General features: G+C 42.8%; 2 protein-coding genes across 2 annotated transcripts in view; one reads left to right on the forward strand and one right to left on the reverse strand.

Moving 5' to 3' along the window:
- LOC134350988 (uncharacterized) overlaps window positions 1-20,885 on the forward strand; it is a 45,981-nt gene that overhangs the window by 17,288 nt on the left and 7,808 nt on the right. The gene's annotated exons all lie outside the window — the stretch shown is intronic.
- The window catches only part of bin3 (bridging integrator 3), a 206,833-nt gene continuing 199,632 nt past the window's right edge, over window positions 13,685-20,885 (reverse strand). Inside the window, exon 9 of the mRNA XM_063056935.1 lies at window positions 13,685-20,029. Coding sequence (XP_062913005.1) covers window positions 19,883-20,029 — 147 coding nt within the window. The 3' untranslated portion in view covers window positions 13,685-19,882. The remainder of the gene's footprint in view (window positions 20,030-20,885) is intronic.

A 20,885-nucleotide genomic window follows, 5' to 3' on the forward strand; every position in this document is an offset into this window, starting at 1 on the left:
CACAGTCAGTTTGGAGTGGCAATAATATCTCCTCCACAGTCACCATTAGGCTATGTGCTTAGTCTCCTGCCCTGCTTGCTTTATACTTATGACTGTGAGGCTAAGCACAGTTCCAATGCCATACTTAAGTTTTCTGATCACACCACTGTCATTGGCCAAATCAATGGCAGTGATGAGTCAGCATATAGGAGGGGGATTGAAAGCCACCTCTCATTCAGTGCCAGCGAAACCAAAGAGCTGGTTATTGACTACAGGGGGAGGAAACTAAAGGTCCATGAGCCAGTCCACATCAAGCGATTAGAGGTGAGAAGATCAGGAACTTCAAAATTAATTGGCATTATCATTTCGGAGGATCCAACACATAAGTACCATTACAAAGAAAGCACGGTAATGCCTCTATTTTCTTAGAAGTTTCTGAAGATTCAGCATGTCATCTAAAACTTTGAAAGTATACCGACTGGTTGCATCAGAGCCTGGTATAGAAGCAGTAATGCCCTTGAATGGAAAAGCCTACAATAAGTATGAGATACAGCCTGGTCCGTCACGGGCAAAGCCCCCCCCCCCCCGTCACCGAGCACATCTATGAGGAGTGCTGTCACAGGGTAGCAGAATTCATTATCAAGGACCCCCAGCAGCCCGGCCACTGCTCTCTTCTCACTGCAGCCATCAGGAAGAAGGTACAGGAGCCTCAGGGTCCTCGCCTGCAGGTTCAGGAACAGTTACTACCCCTCGACCATCCGGCTCTTGAAACAGAGGGGATAACTTCACCCACGCCAACACTGAATTGTTCCCACCACCTATGGACTCTCTTTCAAGGACTCTTCTCACATTCTCAATATTTGTTGCTTATTTATTTCTTGGTTTTCTTTTTATATTTGCACAATTTGTTGTCTTTTGTACATTGGTTGTTTGTCTGTCTTCTTGTGTGCGGTTTGTCATTGATTCTAATGCGTTCCTTTGTATTTACTGTGAATGCTCACAAGAAATAGAATCTCAGGGTGGTATATGGTGGCATACATGAACTTTGATAATACATTTACTTTGAATTTTGAAGTAACTAATCAGCCAATCCTGTGGCAGTAACAATCCATAAAAGTATGCAGACATGGTCAAGAGGTTCAATTGTTGTTCAGACCAAACATCAGAAAGGGGAAGAAATGTGATCTATGTGACTTTGACCGTGGAATTGTTGTTGGTGCCAGATGGGGTGGTTTGAGTATCTCCAAAACTGCTGGTCTCCTGGGATTTTTACACACAACAGAGAATGGGGCAAAAAAAAACTCAAAAAACTCCAGTGAGCAGCAGTTCTGCGGGCAAAAATTCCTTGCTAATGAAGGAGGTCAGAGGAGAATAGCCAGGCTGATTCAAGGTGAGGGGAAGGTGACAGTGACTCAAATAACCACACGCTACAACAGTAGTGTACAAAAGAGCATCTCTAAACACACAAAACGTTGAATCTTGAAATGGATGGGCTACAGCAGCAGAAGACCTCGAACATACACTCAGTGGCTACTTTATTAGGTGTAGGAGGTACCTAATAAAGTGGCCACTGATTGTGGTTTTTAGTAACTTCCACTGAGTTTCTTTTTCTCTTGTAAATGCGGGCAAGAAATGAATCTCATATCTAATTTATTATCAATGTACATGCTGTTTACATAGCTCGATAATACATTTACTTTGAATTGTGCACATTCTTTGAACAGTGTTTACTTAGACTTAGTTAAGATCGGTGACTGCGCCTCTTCAAGCTGCAATTGCTCGATCTCCCCGCAACTTCTGGGAGATCTTTGAGAAGAGGTGGTTGAGGAATGTGCTTGCACTGACTTTCGCTGTGTCAGGTGGCAGGGATGTCCTTCTGAAATTATTGCAGACAGCATTCCTTATTGAAGATATCCAACATTCCAGTGCTTTCAGGGAAGCTTACACTTCCAGGATCAGATCACGAATTCCCATCAGGAATACCAGTTCATTGACAGCCAAGCCTGAGCCCCGAGCTCCAGAATTCCCTCCCTCCCTCCCTACACCTTCAATCTATCCTGCTCGATCAAACGTTTGCTCCCTTGTCCTAACGCCTCCTCACTGCTTGGCATCAAGCTGTGATAATAACCCCTCTGTGGTGCCCTTGGCTGCTTCCCACTTTGAAGGTGGCATGAATGCAATTTGTTTCACTTCACGGTGGTGGAGATTGGTGTACCAAGTAGAAACTGATGTAGAGCCATTTTGTTTCTAAAAGGGAGAACTAACTTTGGTTCCAGAAGAAATGGGATTGAGATTTGACATTGTTTATTCTTGAGGTTAGTTCAGATTCTTATCCTCGGATCATGTTAGACTGACCTCTGCTGGTCACATGTACTGCACAGTGTACAAGTAATTCTGCGCAAGATCTCTTAATAGTCTGCCTGAGGATTTTTTCCCCATTGTCAGTTTTGTAAGAACAGTTGGCAGGAGTTAGCTTGTAGGTTTTAAAAAGCGGTTAGTTTCCTCAAACCATAAATGCGTGCTAATATGAGAGCAAATTGGTTTGTACTGAGAAAATAGTATTCCGAACCAAAGAAGTTATGAGCAACTTTGCCAGTAAATAAGAACTGACCATGTTGGCAACACTCATTGGACTCTCAAGAACATGTAACAATTCCAATTTGTCTTTTGTTTTTCAGTATAACATTGCTTTCATTACCAGTCGTTCATGCCTCCTTTTCATGTAGTAAACCAAGATAAATTAGATGTCACATTGGATGAATAAACTTACTAAATTGATTTCATTACAACTCTACTGACTACATTTCAAATTGGCAGAAAGAATCTGAACATAACTTTGGTTTCTTCTTGGCTGGGTGCCTTCTCAAAGTCCCAGGAGCTGCAGCGAGCAGTTTTCTGTTAGTACTTTACAGTATGTTTCCATTCAAAGAGCATAGAAACATAGAAAACCTACAGCACAATACAGGTCCTTCAACCTACAAGGCTGTGCCAAACATGTCCTTACCTTAGAACTACCTAGGCTTACCCATAGCCCTCCATTTTTCTAGGCTCCATGTACCCCCATTCCACCCACTCACCACTCTCTGCATAAAACACTTACCTCTGACACCTCCTCTATACCTACATCCAAGCACCATAAAATTGTGCCCCCTTGTGCTAGCCATTTCAGCCCTGGGAAGAAGCCTCTGACTATCCACACAATCAATGCCTCTCATCATCTTGTACACCTCTATCAGGTCACCTCTCATCCTCCGTTGCTCCAAGGAGAAAAGGCCGAGTTCACTCAACCTATTCTCATAAGGCATGCTCCCCAATCCAAGCAACATCCTTATAAATCTCCTTTGCACCCTTTCTATGGTTTCCACGTCCTTCCTGTAGTGAGGTGACCAGAATTGAGCACAGTACTCCTAGTGGGGTCTGACCAAGGTCCTATGTAGCTGCAACATTACCTCTCAGCTCTTAAACTCTATCCCACAGTTGATGAAGGTCAATGCACCGTATGCCTTCTTAACCACAGAGTCAACCTGCATAGCAGCTTTGAGCGTCCTATGGAGTCAAACCCCAAGATCCCTCTGATCTTCCACACTGCCAAGAGTCTTACCATTAATGCTATATTCCGCCATCATATTTTTTAGATTATAAGGACATGCAGTCCTCTTTTATTGTCATTTAGTAATGCATGCATTAAGAAATGATACAATGTCCTTCCAGAATATCACAGAAACACAAGACAAACCAAGACTAAAAAAACTGACAAAAACCACATAATTATAACATACAGTTACAACAGTGCAAAGCAATACCGTAATTTGATAAAGAACAGACCATGGGCACGGTAAAAAAAAATCTCAAGGTCTCTCGAAAGTCCCATCATCTCACGCAGATGGTAGAAGGAAGAAAACTCTCCCTGCCATGAACCTCCAGCGCCGCAAACTTGCCGATGCAGCACCCTGGAAGCACCCAACCACAGCCGACTCTTGAGTCCGTCTGAAAACTTCGAGCCTCCGACAGCAAGCACCGAGCACCATCTCTGCCGAGCGTTTCGACCCCTGGCCCCGGCAACAGGCAATAGGCAAAGCCGAGGATACGGGGCCTTCCCCTCCGGAGATTCTCGATCGCACAGCAGCAGTGGCAGCGAAGCAGGCATTTCAGAAGTTTCTAAGTTTCTCCAGATGTTCCTCCATGCTTCTCATCTGTCTCCATCAAATCAGGATTGTGCACGGACCCTATTTAACAAATACAATAACATTTCGGAGTGGCCGCGCGTGCTGCGACACGTCGCCATCTTCTCCTCCCCACCTGTTCCAAAATGACCTACCAAAATGAACCACCTCACAGTTACCTGGGTTGAGCTCTATCTGCCGTATCACTAAAATTTATCCCAGGTGTCTACGCTATAAAGTCGAGCTAGTTCATAACTCAGTTTTACCCTTCTCATTTTCAAGTCTGATTTAACCTCTTCTTCTGTCTCTGAAACATCCTTTTTTTCTGAGTCTTCTATTCTTCTATGAAATGAATCGCTGCGCCATCAGGTGGGATCCAAGCTCTGTCAATTCCTCCCCACACCTCCACTTCTCTTCAGGCAAGTGATATTTGTGAACGTGAGGATGTTCACATCGCTGAGACAATGAGAAAAACAAAGTGCTGTCAAAATGGAACATAACCCATAAAAGTTTGTGTTTGTGTTCAGAGGGATCAGAAAGTTCCAATGCTGATGTAGCAGGCAATGGCCTTTATTGCAAAAGGGTCAGAGTACAAAAGTTATGGAAATCTTGTTGGTGTGATTCAAGATTGAAAAGATTCAAGATTCAAACAACTTTATTGTCATTCTAATTGTACATCAGCTCTGCAGGGCAGAATGAGACAGCATTTCTCAGGAGCAGTGCAATCATAACATAACAAACACAACACTAAATAATAAACATAACAATAACTATTAAAACACAACAGCCACATGTCAGTTAAAATCAAGTTATAAGTGTCCAGTGCAAGTTACAAGTGTCCAAAGCAGAGTCAGGTAGAGCAGCTATTTAGCAGTCTGACTGCCTGTGGGAGGAAGCTGTTTAGTAGCCTTGTGGTTTTAGTTTTGATGCTCCTGTAACGTTTGTCTGCTGGCAGAAGAACAAACTGCTCATGGAGAGGGTGTGAGGGGTCTTTAATAATGTACCATGTCTTCTGGAGGCATCGACTCTGAAAGAGGTCTTGGACAGAAGGTAGGGAGACCCCAATAACCTTCTCTGCTCCCCTAACCACCCTCTGCAAGGCTTTTTTGTTGACAACACTGCAGCTGGAGTACCAGGTTGTGATGCAAAAGGTCAGCACACTCTCAACCACGCCTCTGTAGAATGTAGTTAAGATGTTAGTGGGGAGTGATGCTTGTTTAAGCTTCCTCAGAGAGTGCAATCTCTGCTGGGCCCGTTTCACAATCCCAGTGGTGTTACACCTGAGATATAATATAAAGTCTTGATTTTCTCCTCTCAGGAAAGCTATATCTGGAACAAGCAAGCAAGTTCATTCCTAAAGCATTTTTCAAACACAAGGTGCTTTACATAGAACAGGATATAAAAATAAAACATCGAATTTCAGACAATATATAAGAGAATAAAATCACACAAAAATAGATATGATAAAAAGAAGTTACAGTGCAGGAGGTTCTAGTTAAGAAAAGTTTTAAGCCTCGATTTGAAAGAGCTTAAAGTTGGGGCAGACTTCAGATCTTCTGGAAGGTCATTACAGTTATGTGCAGCGTAGTAAGCTTCTTCACCATGTTTAGTTTTGACCCTGGGGACAGTAAGCAGACCCTCCACAGACGACCTGAGAGCTCGAAGGTTCATAATGCAGCAAGAGATCGGAGATGTATTTTGGCCCGAGACCATTCAGTGCTTTATAAACCAGTAGTAATATTTTAAAGTCAATCCTCTGATGGACAGGAAGCCATTGTAGTGATAGGGAGCGATGTGTTCTACCTTCTTGGTCTTAGCAAGGTCTCTAGCAGCAGAGACCTGTAAAAAATGCCATTAGTCAAGCCTACTAAAAATAAGCCACTTTGATTACTGGGATAATCAAGTTGTGAGTTGAAATAACATGGAATTTACTACTTTCTACAACAGAGAAAAAAAAACCTCATTCCTTATTATTGTTGAGAATTGAACCCAAGATATTATCTGCCACAAACCATTGTGGAACTTAAATTTACACAACTGTGATTCTTGGAAGTGTAATAGAAACACAGTGGTTATCATGTATTACTTCATTCAAATATTTGTTAAACTCCAAATATTTGTTAAACTCATGTATGTTATGCAACACACATCAAAGTTGCTGGTGAACGCAGCAGGCCAGGCAGCATCTCTAGGAAGAGGTACAGTCCACATTTCAGGCCAAGACCCTTGGTCAGGTGCTTGAATTTCCAGCATCTGCAGAATTCCTCGTGTTAATGTATGTTATGCACATTTTAATGAAGCACGATTATAAATTGCACAAAATGTCTCAATTCAAATGAAGTTTGATTGAAAATGAAAAGCTTTGATCATCTTGTCATTTGTGCAGGGATCTTCTGCATATTATCTCAATTCAGTTAACTGTAGGCAGTCTTTCTCAACAGCTTCAAAGCAGAACAGGACAGAATGATGCCAGAACACAGATTACCAGTTGCAGGATGCACGTGCATGCAACATTGACCACGTTTGTGCCTCTTTCTTTGATACAACCACAGAACCAACTGTTGGGTGAATCTCGGTAACATGGAGTAATTTCCCAGTGCGACGCACTTTTCTGCACTGAATAGGTATTGCAGCTTGCAATTCTACTTCGGACCATCTGAGGGCAGACTAGCATCAAACTTGAGGAAAGTTCTAATCAAGGTTCAAAGATGCTCAGAGTACCTCGTCAGATTGGTCAAATTACAAACTCGGCAAAATACTTGAGACTTGATTATGTTCTACGTCATTAAAATATTCAATCACCATTTTAGGGTAGGGTCCCTGTAGTTTTAAAAGAAAGGCTGGGTTGTGAACTCCCATCTCTTGAACCACGAATCTTTCAATAACGCATTGAAGGAGATTGCCTTCCTTCGAAGCGATCTTTCCGAATTGTTTCTTTCATGTAGTGAATATTTAATGGTGAGATTTTTCTGGAGAGAAGTGAATCTAAGTTCCCGTTGTGACTTCTATTCTCATTTCTCTTCCATATCACAAGATTAGTTTCGTCCGAATCTCACCCTTTTAATTAGCTCATAGAAACTTTACCTTTGAGACTATTGTAGAACGATTAACAAGTTCCCCTCAGAAAATAATTGTTCGTCACTCTTTGAAGACAGTAATAAGGGCTAAGAAATTTTAAAATATATATTTATCTCAAGGCCTCTTCTGTAGAGGTTTCCCAATGTGTCAGAGATCTCTTGAAGAAACAGTTCCTGAGGCAAGGTAGAGAGAATCAGCCCTGGTAGTGCTCCTAATTACTTTTACTGGCTCCTGTTCCTTGTTTCCAAGGGAGACAGATTCGGGGACACACGAAATAGTTCGGATTGCATAGGCAGATGAGCCACTTGTGACATCTGTGAGGGTGTACGTCTTCAGATTAGGCAAGGATGGGAAGAAAAGGAGTCACATTTTCAGGCTAGATGCAAGGAGTGAATGACTAGTTCTTTCTGAATCCTGTCATAGTAATATTTCAACTGTCTGAGACTCGAGGAGCAGAGCAACAAGTGCTGTGGGTAGAGGTGCTGCCTCACAGCTTCAGAAATCCAGGTTCAACCCTTACCTCCGGTGCTGTCTGTTTCTATGTTCTCCCTGTGACTGTGTGGCTTTTAGAATGCTACGTCCCAGAGATGTGCGGGTCGGTAGGTTAAGTGCCTGCGGTAAATCTTCCCCTGGGGCGTAGGTGAGTGGGATCTTTTGGGACCGTAAGGAGAACAACAATGGAGATTGATGCAGGGTTGTGGTAATTGGGCAGTTGATGGCTGGCGCAGACTTGTCGGGCTGAAGGTTCCTTTCTGTGTAGATTTTCTCAAATAACCAGAAACACTCTAAAAATTCTAATGTAACTTCATCATCTCAGACCAGCCTCTCAAAGCGACCCTATATTTACACTGTCCTGACAAAGGGTCAGTATATACTTATACTGTCCTGACGAAGGGTCTCGGCCTGAAACGTCGACTGCACCTCTTCCTAGAGATGCTGCCTGGCCTGCTGCGTTCACCAGCAACTTTGATGTGTGTTGCTATACTTACACTGTTATCACTCTGTGACTAAGTTCAAGACAAGAACTTCCAACTGGAAAACGCTGTGCATTTCGCTATTGTCGATCATCACTGGTCTCCTGGTAGGGAGTGGGAAGAAACACCAAGTGACTTAGAATAAATTCATTTTAAATAGAATCAACATTTGAGCAACAGTCTCTCTTCACTGGGTCACAGCGCTAGGCTACTGAAGAGACATGACCAAAAAGTAAAACTCACACACATTATACATACACTGATGAAGATGTAGCAGGAAATCTTTTTGCCCAGAGAATGCCTAATTTAGTATCATTCTTTACTTAAGACAACTTGTATGTGTTTCATGGTGTCCTCTCTTCAAAGAGGAAAAACAGAAATAGAGGTACAGCTTGGAAGTAGGGCCTTTGGCCCATTATGTCCATGTCAACCATCAAGTACATCCAGTATTTTAACCATTTTATTTAATTCCCCATTAAAACACCACTGGGGTTTGGGAGTGAACCCAGCTCACTGGAGCAACTTTAGGAAGAAAATCGGCTTCTCGCTAAGAGCAAAATTGACCTGCCTCAGGTTGCGTTGGTTTAAGATAAGTATCCTGATATATGGAGAATGAATAACTTGGTTATTTTTCACCATTGAAAGTGGGCATGCAGGTACAGCAGGCGGTGAAAAAGGGGAATGGTATGCTGGCATTTATAGCGAAAGGATTCGAGTACAAGAGCAGGGAGGTACTACTGCAGTTGTACAAGGCCTTGGTGAGACCATACCTGGAGTATTGTGTGCAGTTTTGGTCCCCTAATCTGAGGAAGGACATCCTTGCCATAGAGGGAGTACAAAGAAGGTTCACCAGATTGATTCCTGGGATGGCAGGACTTTCATATGAAGAAAGACTGGAGGAACTGGGCTTGTACTCGTTGGAATTTAGAAGCTTGAGGGGGGATCTGATTGAAACATATAAAATCCTAAAGGGATTGGACAGGCTAGATGCAGGAAGATTGTTCCCGATGTTGGGGAAGTCCAGAACAAGGGGCCACAGTTTGAGGATAGAGGGGAAGCCTTTTAGGACCGAGATTAGGAAAAACTTCTTCACACAGAGAGTGGTGAATCTGTGGAATTCTCTGCCACAGGAAACAGTTGAGGCCAGTTCATTGGCTATATTTAAGAGGGAGTTAGATATGGTCCTTGTGGCTACGGGGGTCAGGGGGTATGGAGGGAAGGCTGGGGTGGGGTTCTGAGTTGGATGATCAGCCATGATCATAATAAATGGCGGTGCAGGCTCAAAGGGCCGAATGGCCTACTCCTGCACCTATTTTCTATGTTTCTATGAAACCAGCTTACAGACAAAGCCATGAGCAAGCTGTAACTATTTTCTGATGCCTTATCATTATGAATTATCCTTGCCGCAATCACAACTCTTCCAGACATTCTTCAGAGGTCAGAGGATTTCCCCAGTGAATGGTATCCCCACTCCAGAACTAAAGCTGATAATATCCCTCAATGTTCAATTCACTTGCAGCCTGTCTAACAGACTCTGATAAGGATAGCTCTCTGAATAGCTGGAAGATATGATCAAGTTGTCAGTCTTGCATTCCCGTAAGTTTGCTCAGGTATGCAGAATCATTGTTATTGTATGATCAGTGACTTCACCCAGGCAGCATTCGAACTTATGCAATACTCTCATCACCAATACTAACATGGTACTGGGGAATTTCCAAATTTCATAGAGTCATAGAGTTATGAAACATTACAGCAAAAGAACAGGTCCTTTAACCCATGTAGTCTGTGCTGAAACTATTATTCTGGCTAGTCCCATTGACCTTCACCTGGAGCGTTGACATCTCCTATCCATGCACTTATCCAAATTTCTTTTCCACCTTCAAGCTGAACCCACATCCACCACTTCTGACGGCAGCTCATTCAACACTCTCACCACCCTGCCAGTGAAAAAGATTTTCCTCATATTCCCCTCGAACATTTCACCTTTCAGCCTTAAGCCATGGCCTCGAGTGTTCTAGTCTCACCCAACCCCAGTTCCTTGTCATATGACCTGTTAAATCTATGCCAACTGTCAGAGCAATCCATTCAAAGATTGAAAGCACACTTATTGTCAAAGAATGTATAAATTATACACCTTGAGATTTGTCCTCGCTAATTTTCCTGTCATCTGTTCCCCCTCATATGCCCAGTCAACCCCCCCGTCCCTTATCCTCTGATTACCCACCAATTCGGGGTAACCTGCAGTAGATGACCAGCATGGATGTAGGAGGAAATCAAACAACCCGACAGAAACCCGTGCAAACTCCACTTGGTCAACATTGGCACCGGTTTCTGGAGCAGGGAGACCACAATGTCAAACTGATTGCCATGGATGATGCACAGGTACAATTAAGAATTTATTTGCAGCAGCATCACAGGCGAACAGCTTCATATAGGCAGCATTGACAAGAAAAGAACATAATTTATGTACAATTTATGCACAATTTTTACAAGAAAGAACACAATTAAAAACAAAGTCCATTTTAGTGCCAAGAGACCAAAGTGTAGCTAAACTGAGGTGATTAGGGTTTGTGCCTGTGAAGGAAATAGCTGTTCTTGAACCTGATGGTATGGGATTAGGGTTAACATATGAGGAATGTTTGTCCGCTCTTGGACTGTATTCCTTGGAGCTTAGAAGAATGAGGGGGGACCTCATAGAAACATTTCGAATGTTGAAAGGCATGGACAGAGTGGATGTGGCAAAATTGTTTCCCATGGCGGGGGAGTCTCGTACGAGAGGGCATGACTTAAGCCCATTCAGAACAGAGATGTGAAGAAATTTTTTTAGCCAGAGGGTGGTGAATCTATGGAATTTGTTGCCACAGGCGGCAGTAGAGGCCAAGTCATTGGGTGTATTTAAGGCAGAGATTGATAGGTATCTGAGTAGCCAGGGCATCAAAGGTTATGGTGAGAAGGCAGGGGAGCGGGACTAAATGAGAGAATGAATAAGCTCATGATAAAATGGCGGAGCAGACTCGATGGGCGAAATGGCCGACTTCTATGTCTTCTGGTCTTATGGGATTTCAGGCTTCTGTATCTCTCTCTCCTGGTTTTGCCTGTACCTATGACCTTGTACTTCTTCCTCCCCTCCCCCCACCTTAGTCTGACTTCTCATCATTTTTTCCATCCCGATTGACTGTTTACTCTTTTCCATAAATGCTGCCTGGTCTGCCGAGTTCCTCTAGCATTTTGTCGCTTGGATTTCCAGCATTTGCAATTTTCTTGTGTCCCTTCTCTCCTGCTCAATGGTAGCTATGAGAACATGGATCCTTGATTTCACAATCAGAAGACCACAAGCTGTGACTGGATCAGAAATAACATCTCCTTCTCACTGACAATCAACACTTGCACACCTCAGGGATGTGTGCTTAGCCCACTGCTCTACTCTCTCTACACACATGACTGTGTGGCTAGGCACAGCTCAAATGCCATCTATAAATCTGGTGATGACTCAATCATTGTGGGCAAAATTTCAGAAGGGATAAGAGGGTGTACAGGAGCAAGATATATCAGCTAGTTGAGCTGTTGCAGCAAAAACCTTACACTCAAGTTCGGTAAGACCAAAGAACTGATGGTGGGCTTCAGGAAGTGAAAGATGAGGGAACACATACCAGTCCTCATAGAGGGATCAGAACTGGAAATAGTCATCAGTTTCAAGTTCCTGGGTGTCAATATCTCTGAGGATCTAACCTGGACCCAACATATTGATGCAGCTAAAAGAAGGCATGACAGCAGCTATATTTCATTGGGAGTTTGAGCAGATTTCTACAGTTGTACAGTGGAGAGAATTCTAACTGGCTGCATCAGAGTCTGGTATGGGGAGCTACTGCACAAGATTGAAGTAAGCTGACTAAACTTAGTCAGCTCCATCATGGGCACTAGCTTCTGTAGTATCCAGGCTACCTTCATGGAGTGATGCCTCATAAGGGTGATGTCCACCATTAAGGACCCCCATCACCTAGGTCATGCCTTGGTTTCATTGCTACCATCAGGAAGGAGGTATGTAAGTGTGAAGGCACACACTCAATGATTCAGGATCAGCTCCTTCCCCTCTGACATCTGATTTCTGAATGGGCATTGAACCCATGAACACCACCTCACCACTTTTTAAATTTCCATTTTTCCACTCCTCATTTAATTTGACTATTATATATATATTGGGTTGAGACCACTACCCTCTGCAGCTTCTTACCTTCCTGTGCATTCAAACCACTGCACTTCTTGTGTCACCGTGCTAACTCTCTCCAGGTCCCTCAAACTACCCCCAATGTTCAGACACGGAGTGGCCTAATTTATTTTAACAGTCCTTTTACAAGGTATAATGTGTTTATTTATAACCCAAGCTGACAAAAGGAACATTAATACTTTTAATTCTCGCCCCTAAACCTGTTTGATGTGATATTTTTATGAGTGCACCTCAACCCAATTGGGTCTACACAGTCTCCCAATATAGTCATAGTCATACTTCATTGATCCTGGAGGAAATTGGTTTTCGTTACAGTTGCACCATAAATAATTAAATAGTAATATGTAAATTATGCCAGGAAATAAGTCCAGGACCAGCCTATTGGCTCAGGGTGTCTGACCCTCCAAGGGAGGAATTGTAATCCCACCTGTCCTGTCCTTCATTTCCCTGTAACCCTACATGTCCATTCACATGCCAATGAAATGGCAATAGGTTAACTGGCTTTTCAAATTACTCCTTTCACACCACTTACCTACAATGACAGTGCCCAGGCCCAGGATCAAACCCAGATCCCTGACGTTAAATACCCAGTCACCTTGATATCCAAATATCACATCAGCTTGTCATCATTTTCCAGAATTTAATAGATCTGTAGTTGATACAGTTTTTATGTAAATTTTAAAATGTTACCAATGAACTGAGTCAGGAATGGTTACTAATATTCCAGCAGGGGTCAATGTCTCTCAATGCATCAACTCACAAATTGCCCACTGCCTTTATATTTAAAAGAACCTAGTGTATCACAACTTTGAGGACAGCTATGTTAAGCTGAGGACAGCTGGCAGCATCTGTCGTTTTCTCTTTATGGCTGATCCTTCTTATGGATCTTGACTTCGAAGAAACTGATCAGACGTATTCCAGGAGTGTGAAGATTTGAGGCGTAGTCCTCCCAGTCTGTATGTATCTGACTGCGTTTCAAGGGGAAAAAGCAACCAGTATCAAAGTGTGTTTGAAAGTGAGAGAGAAAGGGATTGGGAGAGTGAGAGAGAGAGTGTGTGAGAGTGAGATAAAGAGAGAGAAAGAACCTGCTGTCACTAATGAGTAAGGAAACAGGGTGCAAGAGAACAGGGTAATTGAAGAGACACCCAAGACAGCAGATGCTGAAATCTGGTGCACCAAGATGCTGGAGGAACTCAGCAGGTCAGGCACATCTATTTGGTTGGGGCAGGGGAAGGAATGGACGGTCAATTTTTCAGGTCAGTCCTTCATCTGGACTGGGCCAAATTATGAAATGTAAGGAAAAGTTTAAGGAAATAATTTGTGCAAAAGTAGAAACACACTTGTTTCTATAGTGTTTCAGCAATTAAAATGTTAATGTTGAATATCTAAGTATTGTACGGACAGGCAACTGAAATACTATACTAATAAAGTCGCCAGAAAACGTTACACAATAGCTTTCACGTACATAAGGGAAGAGCCCAGTTGTAATTATTATGCAATCCCTTACTTTGTTTAAAGTAGATTCCTTAAATGACAGTCACCTCCCATCCTATGATAGGATTAATTGAGTATTAGCAACCCACAGACACAAATCAATTTCAGATAAAGGCAAAATATAAATGATGGAAGCCAAGACATTAAACACGAACAACTTTTACTGAAACATTTAATCCTTAAACATGTCTTTCCACAAAATGTCTCCAATACCATAAACTGAATGGAAGGTACGGAGTCCGAAGCAGGCCAGCAAGAGCCAGAAACAGAGTGATAATGTAGAAATTTATAAAAATCCCTAGAGGACTGAAACAGAGATGTTTCCTCTGCTTCAACCACGTAAATCCAAAAGGAGGCTTGAGGACCTTTGGGATTCATTAACGGAGGTAATCATCCTTAAATATACACGAGAAGGAGATGGTTCAAAGAGAAGGAAAAAATAGATACGATGAGAAAGAAGACGGATGGTTGATTGTGGGAATGGTAAAGCAAGCTCAGTGATCCATTATTCTATGTTCTATTTCCATATTGCTGTATGAAATCACTGTGATCATCAAACGCCTCGGCATTACCTTTCCAAGATGCAGCCGGCGACATTAAGCAGCATTATATGGGCAGCTCATAAAACTACTAGATACACTTCTTCTCATCAATCTGCAACCTGTAATTTCCCTTTAGGAAGTGTGCTTTTGAACCGTCTAGGCAAACTAGCGATTGTGCGATCTTGACTCGCAAGAATGTAGCTGCATCTGGGGCGCTAGATACACCCATGCTCAGCTCCATTATTCTGCGCCGATTAAAGAGTCGAGGAGCAGGACCCCATTACCACCATCTGTCTACGTTTCATCCATCTCCCTCTCTTCTCATTCCTACCATCAGGTGGAAGTGCAGGAGGCTTGGGTCTTGCACCGCCAGGTTCGGGAGCAGTTGTTGCTCTGCAGATATTGGGGTCCCACTCTGGCTTCAGTTGCCTCAGCTCTGAGCTAACTCCGCAGCTGTGGACTGCAGCTCGGGTTCTATGTATTACCTGTTTATTTTTCCTACTCGCACGTTGGATGTTTGTTGTGTGTGGTTTTCCGTGGATTCTATTGTAGGTGCCTACAAGAAGATGAATCTCAAGGTTTTATAAGGTATATACACTCCGATTATACATTTGAACTTCCAGCCTTATCCTTCTCACCTGATGGCAAATTCTTGCGCTTCTCGTGATGTGCTTCCTGTTGGACTGCAATGTTTTCACGAACCTGCCAGTGGTAACCTGCTCTGACTTATTTCTTCTTCTCAACTTGTGGGTTTGACAGGAGCAGAAGTCCTTGTGAGAACCACTGCATCTCTCTGCACTGTCCCTGGGAAAGTGGTTTGAAAAACCCCATTTCTCAGTATTGACCACTCTGCCCCTGCTAGATAGATGTTCCCAGAGTAAGGAAGACTTGTGCTACCATAGTCAAATTAACTTTTAATGCAGAAAACACAGCATCCAATTATATTTACAAATGTTACAAAATTACATCCCACTGAAGCTACCTTTAGGTGCAAAATGACCAGCTTTCACAGGGCTCTTCATTTTTTCCCATTACATCAGGAACAATCAATCAAACAACAATCACCGTCAGCTTTGATCGGAAGTGCAGTCCCACACTGACCTCGTTCTGTGCCTGGGTTACACGTGCTCAGAGTGCTAATTGCTCAACAGCGGCAAGGTATTTCTCCAGCAATGAATCATGAGCATTTGCCACAAAATGGAGAGGAAACCAGGGAACATACGGTGTAGCCATTTTGGAATGGGTAAAAAAAAAATTGACAATATGTGTGCTTAATTTCAAAGTGCAAAAATGACTTCAGTAAGAGTGGAAACACGAGGAAATCTGCAGATGCTGGAAATTCAAGCAACACACACAAAGTGCTGGTGGAACGCAGCAGGCCAGACAGCACCCATAGGAAGAAGCACAGGCTACTTCCTGTGGATGCTGTCTGGCCTGCTGCATCCCACCTGCATTTTGTGTGTGTTGCTTCAGTAAGAGTGGGTAGGGTTGGCAGGAGAAGGTGTTATCCAAATTGTAATATGGACCCCACATAAAAATTAGATTCAGCAATTTAAAAGGACCTCAAAACCTCAGCTAGTGCAGAGTTTTAGTGTTCTGGCTCAGGGTCATTCAACAACAATGCAATTGAGGGGTCTCTGGCCGGGCTGGATTTTAAGGACCAGAGTCACATTCAGATTCTGAACTGCACTTTGGGCATCATGGGGGTGGGCGGGGGGGGGGAGTTGAATGGTAAATTTCTTTCATATAAAGTGCCTTAAGTTACATTCAAAATGATTCTGTGTTATATACAGTTATTCATTATACCGGAAGCAAAAACAATGTACTTTGGAAAGCGGAAGATTATTAGATTGAGTCAGCTTTTTTTTATTAAGGAAAGTTTGACTATAATTTTTTAGAGCTCTTTGAACATGATGGAGTAGGTAAATGGGAGCCAGTGGATGTTGTATTCAGAATTTCTTGAACATATTATTCAAAAGCAGGAACATTTTGATGTCTTAGTGGCCTTACAAGGGATATCCCCCACCCCACCCCCTGGCCCTGAAGAGTTTGCTAGAGAAAGCAAAGGAGAAGATTGCAGGGGTTGTAGACAGAGACGTGTATATTTTCACTGGCACAATAAAGGTGCCAGGTGACCTGAAGACAGCAAATGTGCTAGCTTTATTCGAGAAGGGAAGCAGGGATGAGCCAGATAATTACATACTTGTAAGTCTAATGCAGTGGCAGAGATGTTATTGGAAAGAATTTCTGGGAGACAGGACTAAGGCAAGGATTAATTAAAGGTAATCAGCTTTATTTTGTTAGGAAGAGATCCTGTCTGACCAATATGATTACATTTTTCAAAGAGAAGTAAAATGTATTGATGAGGGGAGTGGAACAGATGCATGGATTTCTGTTAAGGACTTTGACAAGGCCCCAGATAGATAGTGGTTGAAACATTAGAGCCCAAGGGATCCAGGGCAAGTTAATAAATGGGATCAAAACTGGCTTGGTAATAGGAAGCAGAGAGATGTTTCTGTAAGTGGAATTCTGAAACCAGTGGTGCATCACAGGGTTAGGTACTTGGACCCTAAATGTGTGCTATATATACTGACAATATACATAAGAATGAAGGGGTGTGATCAGTAAATTTGCAGATGGTACATAAAAAATTCAGTGGTTTCAATTTTTGGTCTGACTTGTGGTCTGAATTTAAAAAATGATCTATTGGTAAGACAGGCTGAGCGAGGTGATGCAGTTTGGGAAGAGTGGGGCATACATGACGCACGATAGTGCCTTTAAGAGATTATTGATTAACAAAAGGATACCGTTCCCTCTAAGCTGTGTGAGTGCGTGGCTGTGCAGTAACTGAAATGTTTCCAAGCACACAGCCTTTGCTGTTACAGTTTTCAGGCCATGTAAAAATTTTCCTGCTCAGGGGAATGGTTGGTTCATGCAACCATAAAAAAAAAGTAGAGGGAATGTTGCAAAGGGATCTCAGTGTACATGTCAAGTCTTCCTGAAGGTGATAGGGCCATAGGATATAAGAGTAAAGAAGTTGCGGTATATTGACCAGGCCACAACTAAGTATTATGTACAGTTCTGATTGCCACAATATAGGAGGATGTGACTACATTGGAAAGGGTGCAGAGGAGACTCACCAGGACGTTGCCTGGGATGCAGTGCCTCAGTTATGAAGAAAAATGGATAGGCTGTGCTTGTTTTCCCTCAAGCATAGGAGGCTGAGGCATAAGATAGGGTCGATAGCTGGAAACATTACCCCACAACAGAGGAAACTATAATGAGAAGTCATATGCTTAGGTAAAGGGTAAGAGGTTTAAAAGGGTTTCTGAGAAAGGACATTTTCTCCTGAGGGGATGTGGGGAGAGGTTGGAACGCACTGCCTGAGGGGGTGGTGGAAGAAGATACTCTCTATCTAGACTACCACTTGAATTGCCGAGGCTTTGGACCAAGTGCTGGTAAATGGGATTACTATGGATGGGTACTTGATAGCTGGAACAGACACGTTTCTGAGCTGAATGACTCGAGTACCATGCAAAAGGATGTAGAATGTTTAAAGGAGTGTGCAAAAACATGGCAAACGGAGTATTAAATTTTAAGCAACACACAACATGCTGGAGGAACTCAGCAAGCCGGGCAGCATCCAGGGAGGAGAATAAACAGTCAATCTTTCGGGCCATGACCCTTCATCAGGACTGGAAAGGAAAGGAGAAGCCAAAGGAAATCAAAATTGTGATTAAACTTCAGAAAATAAATTCTATTTTTGGTAGGAAGAATAAAAAGGTGGAACAATATTGAAGTAGTGTGAAACATTAAGTATTACAGTTCATTCTAGAAGCACAAAGTTAATATGCAAGCAATGAGGAAGGAAAATAGGAACGATGAGCTCTTATTGCAGAGAAAATTCAAGGGAACTATTGCTATTACTTCACATGGTTTTGGTTGAGACCACACTCAGTGACTACATACAGCTGTGGTTTTCTTAGTAAAGAAAGGATATTGTTGACTTTGAGGTGAGGATGTGAAAGTTTGCGGATTGATGGGATGAGGGGTTCATTCAGGAACTAAAGTTTGGCCAGATTGATCCCAGATTGACTGCAGGTCAGCTAAACAAACTGGGATCTGATTGAAACTATATTTAGTGGGTGCTCTGAGAGCATCAGGATGGCAGGGTAGAAATACATTTCTACCAAAGGTGGTGTAAGGCACTCATTCCCTCCATTAGCCTGCAGGTCATCCTTGGGTAAAGTGCAGCACCTGATTAGCTCCCCGATCAGAGTCACATGAAGCCACAGGGGGGGTGGTGGATGGTCGTATGAGCAGCTGGTGCATATCACAAATCCCTGTTATGTGACCACTGGCGCCAGGCAGACAATTCCTGAAGTGTATTGTTAACGGCTGGCATCACCTGTCTTGTAAAGCCACTTCTGCAGAACAATTTGCCAAGAACAATCATGCTCATGGGACCATGGTGGCCTATGTCATACAACTCGGCATATAATGGTGATGATGAGAGCATCTCTTCTGATATCAGAGTCCAGAACCAGGGCCAGATTCTCAGTGTGCCGCGCCACTATTTAAGGCTGCGATGAGGGAGAATTTCTCCCTTCAGAGGGTTGTGAATTTTTGGAATATTACAGTTCTGTGGTTAAAGGCTGAGATGCAAAAATATTCGAATTAAGTAGGAATCCAGTCTTCTGGAGACAGGTAAGAAAAATGGAGTTGAGACCAAAGATCAGATCAGTAATAATTGTACTGAACGACAGAGCAGGACTGGGGCCTCTGAGTGACCTACTTATTCTACTTCTAAATTCAGGGTTGTATATCGATTAGATTTTTTCAAATGAACTACAATATTCTCTCTCTCTCTCACTAAAACACACAGATTCTCTGCTCAAAATAACATTAGTGGGCCACTGCCAGTTATTACAGACTCAGTGAATGGTTTATAATCAGCTTGCTGGACATTTGGTCCAGTCTGGGAGTTGGGGTGCTTCTTAATATAAAGGTGGGGTACTTCACCATTTAACTCTTGAGCAGTTAATTTTCCCCAGAATTAAAACCGATTGTTCCTTCCAACTCTCCAAGGAATGGAAAGGTTCATCCACTCCCTCCAAAACAGGCTTTGCAGGATAGGCAGGAACTGAAAGCCAGGCACTTCCCAGCAAGGAGGGAACAAGTATGAATTGTACTGTACCGTCAAACCGAGGACTGATAAAACCCAGAGAGATTATTCTTTGGCTTAGACACACAAAGACAGGGGGAACAGAATAAAAATCCAGGATTGGGATCATTATCCAAAGATGTTCCATATTTTCCTAAGTTTCTCAAATGATTCCTCACTTACACATTGATTGGATTATTCTAAACACCAGAAACTGAAGCCAGTATCAAATCAGTATGCAGTTCATGTACAGCTTTTCCAGTTCAGTCATCCGCCACAATGGAGAGAGCCCGCAGCTCATTGAGCTTAGCTTCGTTCTCCTTCTGCCGTTCTTCATCACTGATACCCTGCTGGTCAATTTGGCCAGTGAGGTCTCCGAATATCTTGGACATTTCTGTGTAATATACAACCTGCAAAAAGAAACACAAACATCTGGTGAGATCGATGTTAAAACAGTACAGTCTTCACATTTCATAACACACCAAAGCTTCAGTGACCACCATCTCATTCAGCTAATCTATCCACCAAGTGTACCCAATCTTGGTTCTATCTCTATTGCACAATTCATCTGCAATGGAATTAGCTGGCTCACATTTGAGCCGTGTGCTGCAGTAAATGGTCTATCTGACAAAAATAGACAGACTTTCATAACAGCTTTCAGAGCTTTCAAAATGGCCTTACAATTAAATCAGTACTTCCCAAAGTGAACTCACTCTCACAACGTGGAAAAGTGGTTGTGCGCAGTAAGCTTCCATGAACAGCCAGCGGAATAATGACCAGATGTGGGCTGGTTTGCTTTCAGAGTTACGTAACAGAAACAGGCCTATCAGCCCAACACATCCATGCCAACCATAAATCACTCCTCTCCACTAACTAAAATCTTCTTCTCCAAACTCTCTGGCCACTCACCTACACTAGGGGCAATTAACAGAAGCCATTTAACTCACTAACCAGCATGCCTTTGATATGTGGGAAGAAACTGGAGCCATCCCGGAAAACCACGTGGTCACAGGGAGAACATGCAATATAACACAGACAGAACCGAGGTCAGGATCGAACCTGGGGTCACTGCAGCCGCAAGGCACTATCTTTACCTGGTATAATTTATATGTGACTTCAAACAGGGGTTAAAGACAGTACCTCACTGCCAAATCTTAGTGGTGAGAACAGTAAAGGTTGACCTTACAATTAACATTCACATACTACAAAGGATCTATGATTGTCTTTGAGCAGGCAAGAAACCAGTTTAATGAATGTTCGCAGTTA

This window comes from Mobula hypostoma, chromosome 8 (assembly GCF_963921235.1).
Source record: "Mobula hypostoma chromosome 8, sMobHyp1.1, whole genome shotgun sequence".
Taxonomy (NCBI): domain Eukaryota; kingdom Metazoa; phylum Chordata; class Chondrichthyes; order Myliobatiformes; family Myliobatidae; genus Mobula; species Mobula hypostoma.